At 42.6% G+C, this 9,873-nt stretch overlaps 1 protein-coding gene across 4 annotated transcripts in view; it reads left to right on the forward strand.

Annotated features, from left to right (window-relative positions):
* The window catches only part of GATA4 (GATA binding protein 4), a 57,890-nt gene extending 49,514 nt beyond the window's left edge, over positions 1-8,376 (forward strand). For 3 of the 4 annotated variants that reach the window (XM_037812978.1, XM_037812975.1, XM_037812976.1), the window contains 3 exons: positions 3,510-3,597; positions 5,139-5,287; positions 6,527-8,376. In XM_037812978.1, coding sequence (XP_037668906.1) covers positions 3,510-3,597; positions 5,139-5,287; positions 6,527-6,709 — 420 coding nt within the window. In that variant the 3' untranslated portion in view covers positions 6,710-8,376. Of the gene's footprint in view, positions 1-3,509; positions 3,598-5,030; positions 5,288-6,526 lie in introns of those variants that run through there. The other variant, XM_037812977.1, reaches the window with a different exon arrangement.
* Positions 8,377-9,873: the final 1,497 nt, after the last annotated feature.

The raw sequence follows: 9,873 nt of genomic DNA on the forward strand, positions 1-9,873 counted from the left end.
ATGTGTGGTTAATGTTTCCAAAATACAAAGAGCTTCTACAAAGTTCTTTATATTCTGATTTGGAACATTATATGGAATTTAAAGCAAAAGTCAGGGTGCAGAATATTGTACATAGTTTGGTACTATTTACATAAAGCAAGTGGAAAAGAATAATTTATATGTAGTTATATGTGTATAGAATATTTCTGGAGTATACACAAAAAATTAGTAGCATTGATTGCCATCTAGAAAAAGAACAGGGTATACCTTTTAGATGGTCCATGTACAAGTTTTACTTGAACAGATGTAAATTAAACTAAAACAAAACAAGCAAACCTAAACCAAAAACAACCAAGGGGATCTTACAGACTAACAAGAAAGTGACAATCTTACCCAGCTTCCCAAAATGGGGAAAAATACGGACAGAGAATTTTTTTCACTATTTAAGGAATTTTTATTAAAGCAAGAATATTATAATCCAAATTACATCTCCTTGCTCAGTTATCCATTCTCTTATCTAAAACAGAAGTGATATTCTGAGCTATTCCACAATAAATAATTACAAAATTTAAAAAAAGGAGTGCTTTCAATTTTTGTACTTTGTTGAAAATTCTTTTTTCACAGGGTCTATAGAACATTGATTTGTTTTTATATTTTACTACTTCTTTGTGTATTTTTAAAAATCAATAAGCAATATAGAGTTATCTTTGTTAAACCAGGCATTTGCCCATTACCTAAAGTTCTTTCCTTTTTAAATTTACCATATTTTGCATTTTTTTTCCCACAATATTTAAGTTTCTCAATGTTTGGGTATTTTTCATTGGCAAAGCATGAGTTTCTCTTTGTGATCCCTGATCAATTTTTAACAGTTGGACCATGCCAGTGGCACTCTAAACTGCTTTCTGGGCAGCCTGTTTAGCTCGGTGGGCTTGTTGTAGCCTGCTAGATGGCCAATAAACATGTACAGAGATGTACTTTTCCTGAAAATCAGGGAAGTATAAATTAAAACAACCATGAGCGTCCCTATTTTTTGCCCATATATTTGGCAAAAAATTTCACCCATATATTTGGCAAAAACTAAAATGTGTGATAATATCTATATTGGTATAGATTTGGAGAAATAGATCCTCATATACTATTGATTTGTATATGAAATTACTGCATCTATTTTCTTTCAGGAAACTTAACTTTGCAGTATGTATTAAATTAAAAACACACATACTTTTGATTTAGTGGGCTCTACTTTCCAGAAACTGGCCTTAAAATAAAAGAACCAGTACATAACAAATATGTTTGAGCCATTTATGTGTGCGGTATTTGTAGTGGCGAAACTAGAAACAAACTTAAAGCTCAACAAGGGAATGGCTGAATAAATTATGGTACATCCCATAATATGCAGTATTATGTAGAAATTTAAAAATAATAAATTAGAGCTCTATGTCTTGACTTGGAGTAATGAAAAAGTGCATTACAAAGTAATATATATAGATATACTCCCATTTGGGGATAGGAGGTATGGTGAACACACAGACAGATAGAATGGTGGATGGATGAATGCTGGCATGCATGCATAGATATGTACCTTTACATACATGATTGAGAATAAAGAAAAACGTAAGAATATATACCAGGTAGTTAACAACAATGGCCTCATGGGGATAGGATTGGTGGTAGTGGGGTGGGAGGATTGTTACTAACTTAGTCTTCATGTATCTTTTCATTGTTTTCTTGTTATAATGAGAATAATAAAACTAAAAAATACAGAGGAACATTCGTAAGAATATTTACTTACATTTCCAAAGAAGTGTATATAAGGAAGTTTGTTGAATCATTATAATAGTGAAAATGGAGAAAAATCTTTGGGAGGGAAATGGTTCAAGACACTATAGTTCTTCAATAGGTGGATGGTAAAAGAAGCTAACAGGAGAATATTATGCAGGTATTAAAAAGAATGAGAGAACTACAACTACTAACATGGGAAGTTCTCCAAGACTTATTGAACAAAGCAAGCCTGACCCAGAATAGGAAGTGTAGTGTGATTCCCATTTAGGTTGCAGATGGAAGATCTTTATCTATTTATATGCATGTAAATTTATATATATATATGTATATATAAGACAATTGGGTGGGGGGGGGATGCTGCCTCAGCCAACCGTTCACATGAGTGGGAGGAGGAGGCAAGCTCACTAACACTAGTGCATTTTTTTTTTTTCCTTTAAAAAACTTGTACTTACCCTTCCTGGGGGGAAAAGGAGTAAAAGGAAAATATACATGCTGTCCTCTTCTAGTCCGCTTTTCCAATCCAACCTAGAAGAAATTGTTTCTTCGCCACTTATACCTTAACTCCCAAATTACAAAGCTTTTCCTACTTCACTTTCAAGAATGCCATGGAGGTCTACTACTGATCTTTTCTGAGTCCTCATTTGCTGTGATTTTAGTAGACTGTGTCATTATTGGCCACTCCTATCTTGAGATTTACTCTTAGTTCCTGTGCCATTACACATTTCTCTCTCGATTGCCTCCATTTTCGTGTCTAAAGTGGTAATTGCTTTTCTTCAGTATTGGTGGACTCACAGAAAATAAGGGTAGCCCAGGGTCTAAAAGATTTGGCCTGGAATAAAAGAAACCAGATGTGGGTAAGGCATAATATTTTGAAATATTACAAAGACGATCTGCAGTCCTGCTCCCTGAACACTTGCCTCGGCATCTGTGGATGGATTGAGAGCATGACTCACGAGAGTCCCTGCTAGTTAACGATAGAGGTGTTGCCCATGGACAGTTATCTCAGGACCACAGGGCAGCATCTACCTCTAGCATAATCTCCTGTGCTCCTGACCACCCGTGGAAATTCCACTGTTAGCTCCAGCCAGACTCAATGCCGTGCAGATCTGCTGTAACTAGAGGGACTTTACATCCTTCCTCACCTGTACTGTCCCAGTTTATGCCTATTTTCCTGATATAGTTATTAATAGCTCCCCGTTTTCACTTTCCCAGTATCTTGGTTTGGGCGATAAACCAAAGGCATTTGCACGCACTCTTTCTGCTTCCTGAAATACCTGCTCCTTGTCTACTTGACAGCCTCCCACAGCTCAGGCCTCACCTCCTCAGTGAGGCCTTCACATCCTCATGTGCCACTTCCCCTCCTCCCCAACCCAGCCCTGAGCTTAGCATTTCTTCTCTGTTCTCCTAAATCACCTACTGGAGTCTGGGTGTTTTCTATTTGTCTCTCTTTCCCACTAAACTGTGAAACTTTTGAAGGAAGGAACTATCTTTAATTCTCTACTTCTCTAGGGTATAGTATAATGCCCAGTGTATATTAGAGGTGATCAATAAATTTTTTTTAATAGAATTGACTTCTTTCTCAGCAGGAGTTTTGGGGGTCTAACCACCTAGTCTGAACCCCAAGGTTTATAGAGTGATAATGCCTTCTCCTAGTGTGTACTTGTGTATGTGTGTTTGCATATGTGTCCATAATACTGCAGCAGATTATGTACAGTGGAAAACCATCTATATCGACTTGTGACCCCTAGGTTCCCAGGCCTCTTGCAATGCGGAAAGAGGGGATTCAAACCAGAAAACGGAAGCCCAAGAACCTTAATAAATCTAAGACACCAGCAGGTGAGGAAAAGATATATGTGTAATTATATGAATAATTGATGTGCATGTGAATCATGTATTCTTGCTTAGGTGGGCCAGCCCAGGCTGCTGCAGGAAGCTTGAGGGGTAATGATAACATCACTAGCCCAAGCTTTTCAGGACAGAATGAATTATCAGTAAAAAAGTTCCATCACCATGTGACATGGGAGCTTTTGAAGTGGTCTCAACTCCAGTGTGGCCTGATAATTGCCAACTGCAAAGGCTGTGGTGGGCCAGGTGGGGAAACTGAGGAAAGAGGAACATTACTCACTGTCTCCACCTATGGGACTGCGGTCATCCCAGGAACTCAATCACTTTCGGTTGTCCTTGGGCTAATTGGAATCTCGGAAGACAGGATCCTGTTAATCAAGTTCACAATAGATTGATTTGGAAGCAAAGGGTAATTAACATTAGGCAGTACCTTGTACTTTAGAAATCCCCTTCATAAATACTACCTCAGGGTTCCTCACGAGACCACCATGAGACCCAATTTATTATCTCCTTTTTACTAATGAGCAAACTGAGGCTCAGGAGGGAAAATGACTTCACCAAGGTCACCCAGCTGTTAATGGGTAGATCTGGTGTTAAAATCCAAGTTTTTAGACTTCAGGGTCAATCGTCTTTTCAAAATACCACTCTGCCTTCTTAATTTCTAGATTAACAGTGAGGACTGCTTATGTCCTCTGTCAAGAACAGTCCCTCCTTAGTACTGCTACCAAATTAAAGATTTGAGTAGTAAATGCTACACTTGCAGAGAAAGTAAATTGGCTGACCTGATGGAGATTTTATCTTCTAATTCAAGGTATGACAAAGATAAATTGTCCCTTTCCACTACTGAGAATATGATCAAAGTTTTACTTCTCTAGATTCCACAGCAGCTTGCATCTTCTGCTAGTCATATTTCTTACTAGAACTTTCAGTGTCTTACTCCAGTGATCCTCAGCCTTTCTTCCTGCTTCCACACTGTGGCTAAGTACAACACAGTCCCTTGGGTGACCTCAGTTCCTTAATGTAATAATCACAGATGGGTGGTAGGGGGAGCAGGTATATTATACAGGTCCATGACCTCTTATCCAAAATTCCAAATCCAGAAAACAGATTTGACAGCACATGAGGCTATTTATAGTCTTTATTTCTCCCACTGAGTGTGAATGTTCACATTTGCTGTAGAAATATTAATGTGTTTAACTATGGGTTGTTGTCCCAGACCCTGCTGGGAGTATGATATACTATATCATATCTGCAATTTTTAAAATCCAAAGTTTTGAATCCTGAAACACATGTGACCCCAAGGGTCTGGAATAAGGAGTGGGGAACCTGTCATTTGAAAAAGTCCCCTTGAAATTCTAATACTTCTGCCCCATTTTGAGAACTGTTGCCCCACACTGATGAAGGACCCCTGCTTCTCTCCCCAGCAAATGTAACTAAAGCCATTAGCATGGACCTATCTAGGCTGTCTCAAAGGACCGCCACCCATTTGTCCCTGCCCCTGGTCTGGGTGTCCTGACTCTGCCTTGTTCCAGGTCCTTCGGGCAGTGAGAGCCTTCCTCCCTCCAGCAGTGCTTCCAGCAGCTCCAACAACGCCGCCACCAGCAGCAGCGAAGAGATGCGCCCCATCAAGACAGAGCCTGGGCTATCATCTCACTACGGGCACACCAGCCCCATGTCCCAGGTACACCCAGTGGGTGGAAGTGAGAGGACTGTGAGTGGGAAGGAGACTCGAAGGTGCTAGGTGGCTTTGAACCATGCAGCTCTGCCAGGCTGGCATTGGAGCATGAGCTTCCACCAGGCCTCAAGCAGATGGCAAGTGGAGAGCTGCAACAGCCAGGCTGAAGATCCCCAGCATCTGAGCTGCTCAGTGCTCCTTGGTGCCTCACCTGAGGCTGTGGGCTGTCTGCACAAGGATATTTTTTACTGAATTTTCCCAAGCTACAGTTATCTTGGGCATGCAATTGCAGCACACAATTTTTTACCATCGACTCAAATTCCAGGACCCTTGGAGATACAGGAGAGGGAAGTCCAGGGGCTGGCACACAGTGTGGAGGGAGAGGAAGACAACACATAGCTATAACCTAAATCTGACTGTGTGTGTGTTGAGGTGAAGGGGGCTGTGGTAGAACTGTAGGAGGCAGAGGAGGGGGATCTTTAGGCAAGTTTACCTCCTAGGCGAGGGGTGGTTTGATCTTGGCCTTGAAGGCTGGGGAGGATTTTAATAGGAGGAAGTAAGGAAGGAGGACCCTCCTGGCATGGGCACAGAGGCTTGCAAACTGCGGAGGGTTGGGTGGCTGGGTCGGGGGATTGTTGCAGAAGTCACAGGTAGGATGCCATTTAAATGAGGGATGCCTGAGGGTCCAGTTTCTTTTGTGTGTCTAGACAATGGATCATCAGTACCTCACTTCCCTCTTAAGATGAGAGGATGGTGCTCCTACCCCCTTCCCTCTGTGGTTCCCATCATTTGGGTTCAGGATGCTCCCAATTTTGTCATGGCCTTCCATTACCAGCCCACTCTCTGATCTCTTCTTTGCGTTTACTTGAAGGAGGCCCAGTGTCCTAATGAGCTTTTTACCATCAGAGTGAGTAGGACGCTGGTCCCATAGAATCAGGAGAGCCAGGAGCCTCTTCTGGGTGGGGAGGAAGGCCTCTCGATTTATGTATTATGCAATATATAAGCAGCTGGTAAATCACCCAGGCCCTTTGCATCCCAGATGACAAGGGATTAAAGAAAACAGAGAGATACGCTCCTTGGTCCTCTGTCCTGGCACTATCCTTTGACCCACTCCTCTCATCCGTTTCCTAGGAGATGGAGCCATCTTTGGGACATCTTGTGCATTATGGGTCCCCTCTTCAGCCCAGACATCCTGAGTCCTTAGGACTGATCCCGTTGACTTCATCTTTCACTTTTTGCTTTCAGACATTCTCGGTCAGTGCGATGTCTGGCCATGGACCCTCCATCCACCCAGTCCTCTCAGCCCTGAAGCTCTCCCCGCAAGGCTACACATCTTCTGTTAGCCAGTCGCCGCAGGCCAGCTCCAAGCAGGACTCTTGGAACAGCCTGGTCTTGGCTGACAGTCACGGGGACATAATCACTGCATAATATCACCTCCTTCCCTACTCAAATTCCTGCACAGACTTGGGACTTGGAGGACAGCAGAGACTGAGGCTCTAGCTCTCAGCGGCCAGCCTCCTCTGTCTGAGAATGACTCCAGAAGAACAATTGGGAAGAAACTTGAAGTCCTTGATTTTGTTAGGGGAAGTGGATGTTGAATTTTGTCAGATGACTTTTCAAGGTAGGGGAACTGGAAAGAGCCTGGACTCAAACAGAAGAGCCACACCCTTCACCAAGAGCTCACTAAGTCTCTTCCATGTAGTTAGAGACTCTTCTTTCTCATTCTTCTCCTCACCCAGCCCCCTACAAAAAAGTTGTCCTTTTCCCCTACGTGCCCACCACTGTGGCCCAAGGTAGTGGTTTTAAAATTGCATTCCTAGTGCCAGATATCTGAGGGAGGGTGGAGGGGATGGGGATTGGGGAACCCTGCTTGCACCTAAACAGAGCATCTGTTTTACATGTTACTTGGATGCAACAGACCCCTTGGGCAGCCTCTGCCCTTGCCCAGCACTCCCAAGGCTTGGCCCATCCCTGCATCCCCCAATATCAAATCCAGCTCCAAAAATATTGGGAGTAACACAGATGTTACTGAATGTTTCCTGGGGAGATGGAGTAGGGGTTACTTCACACACTATACATGATACTATCCTCAAAATTGCAACTTGAGTGACTTCTCCTCCCCCAAATTCCTTCCCCCTACTAACAGCCTCATTCCTTGGCTCCTTCGCTTTACTCCCAAGGCTTCTTAGAATAAAAACCCCTTCTCCTGTTCTGAGTGATTCAGCTCTGCCTTCAGCTTGTACATGTGTCTCCCAGCAAAACACAAGCTTGGCAAGTTAGCCAAATGGCAACCCCCTTAGGCATACCCCTCCCTCAAAAAAAAAAAATCCTTCATTCACCTCATCATACACACAAAGGGTTCTGAGTAAAGACAAAAAAGTTCTGCTCCTAAAGCAAGTTTGACAAACACTCACCCAAGACTTGAGATCCTTCTGGAGAGAACATCTGGTGGACAACGTCTCGTGGCTGGGGCCAGCACTGTTGTTGGGGGTGGAGGATTTTCAGTGGACTCTGACTCGCTTGCTCTCTGATCTTGCTGGTGCCACCATGTCCCATGAAGATGCACCCCTTGGTCAGACAATGGGCCCAAGCCTGTCCAAGGGGTGCGGAGCACCTGGACCTGCATCTTTTTACTAGTGGAAATTTTTTGTCTGAGTAAAAATCCAGAGAGTTTGCAACACAAATAAAAGCAAAAAAAAAAAACTCATGGAAAGAAGACGACCAATAAGAGAAGACGTTGAGGGTGGGCCTTGAAGGAATCTCCACCCCGAGTTCTTCTGGAATTGACCTTCTCCTCTCCATTTTGCTCAGTTTCTGCTGGTGACTCTGAGGCTCAAAAAGACTCCTTCTTCCTTGTCTTTGTTATCAACAGAGCTGTAGCTGACTGTGGCATTTCTACTTCCTACCCCAAAATACCCAACCCCCCACCTAAAAATCCTATTGGCTATAGCAGAGATTCTGTTTTAATCATCATTTACATTGTTTTCCTCCGTGAAGGCCACCCTCATATACCTTCCCTAACCCACAAACCTGTTAACATTGTCTTAAGGTGAAATGGCTGTAAAATCAGTATTTAACTAATAAATTTATCTGTACTCCTCTTCTCATTCATCTCCTATCTTAGAGGTCTTTATTGGGAGGTTTGCTGCTGTCCCTTTGCAAGGAAATCCTGAGCCGCGGAGCTCTGCAGGTCCCTTCACAGACTACTTTTAAAATTGTTTTCGCCATTCATTTTTGGCAGTTAGCCAAGGCGTCCCTTCTGTATATGATGAGACTGAAGAAAAGAACTCTCATCCCAGCCCTGCTACTGACTGTGTGACCTTGGACAGGTCACTTCTTGGCTTTCGTTTCCTAGGAGAGGGTTGGACCAACCATTAACTAAAGCTCCTTGTGACCCAACAGGTGTTGCTCAGTGAAGCAGAACACTTTTAGAGGCACCCCCAGAACGCCAGGACAGGAACATGAGTCAGAGCTCCTGGGCAAATGGTCTCTCTACCCCCATCTGGTTTAAGATGTGTGTTGGAGAATTATCCTGGGGAACTCTGACTGGCTTCTACTGTTCCTTTATGGTTTAATCCAAACAAGTCCCTAAATGCTTCACACCAATGGAGAGGAAACTAAAACTTTCTCTCCTTCTTCCATTTTATCTTAGGCTATAGAATTGCTTAACTGTTTCATCTTAAAAGGGGTAGTGTGTGTGTGGGTGGGTGCGTGTGGCAATGTTCTAAGGCCACCCTCTGACTCTTTACCTTTGGGATGAGATCCAGATGGTGAAAATCTGCTCCATTCAGAACTGTTCATGGTGGTTTCCTGATCCTCTCAGCAGGAATATGCCAAACCCATTTTGCCACTGGTATCATTTAACCTTTCACATGAACACCCCGATTAATTTTGAGCAGGTAAGAAAAAAGCTATAATAATCATTTTTGAGGTAAAATCAGAAAATCTTTTAAATTTGCCAAGGAGTAGCCAAGCCTGTTAAACTTAGTGACAGTTGAGAAGAGTAACTGAGGACTCTAGTAACTAAAAGTAATAGATTAGAATAAAAAATAAAAACAACAACCAAAACAAAACCTACCAGGACTTACATTTCCGTTAGGAAGTACATGCTTTCTGATGATGAAGTCCTTGTTTTAAATATTTTTACCACTCCTCTGTAGTAATGGCTTTCAGAACAAAATTATATGCACTACCAGAAGATTGCGCTCATTCCTTACATAGTAATAACTTTTACTTGAATCCAAATGGTATAATCCAGTTTGATTTAGACTCCTTGCTCACCAGACTTGTCTTGCTTCCCCCATATCAAATCTGTCCTCAGAGGAGGCTGATTTTGCTACCAATCAGGATAATATAAAAGATGCAGTTCCCAGAGAGGTGCTTCCACATGGTTGGGAGGTGGTAGGGGGACTGGGGGGAGTAAGAGGAATGACCATGTCATTAAAATAAAAGTCTGACCTTCTAATATGGTAAAGAGCCAACATGCATGTGTCTGTGTTAAGAAATCACACACATTACCTTGTGGTCCCACCTCTGGCTCTGATCTTTTTAAGCACAGTTCAAGTCATTTAACAGTTGGAGAATATATAATC

The sequence above is a fragment of the Choloepus didactylus genome, chromosome 20 (genome assembly GCF_015220235.1).
Source record: "Choloepus didactylus isolate mChoDid1 chromosome 20, mChoDid1.pri, whole genome shotgun sequence".
NCBI lineage: Eukaryota > Metazoa > Chordata > Mammalia > Pilosa > Megalonychidae > Choloepus > Choloepus didactylus.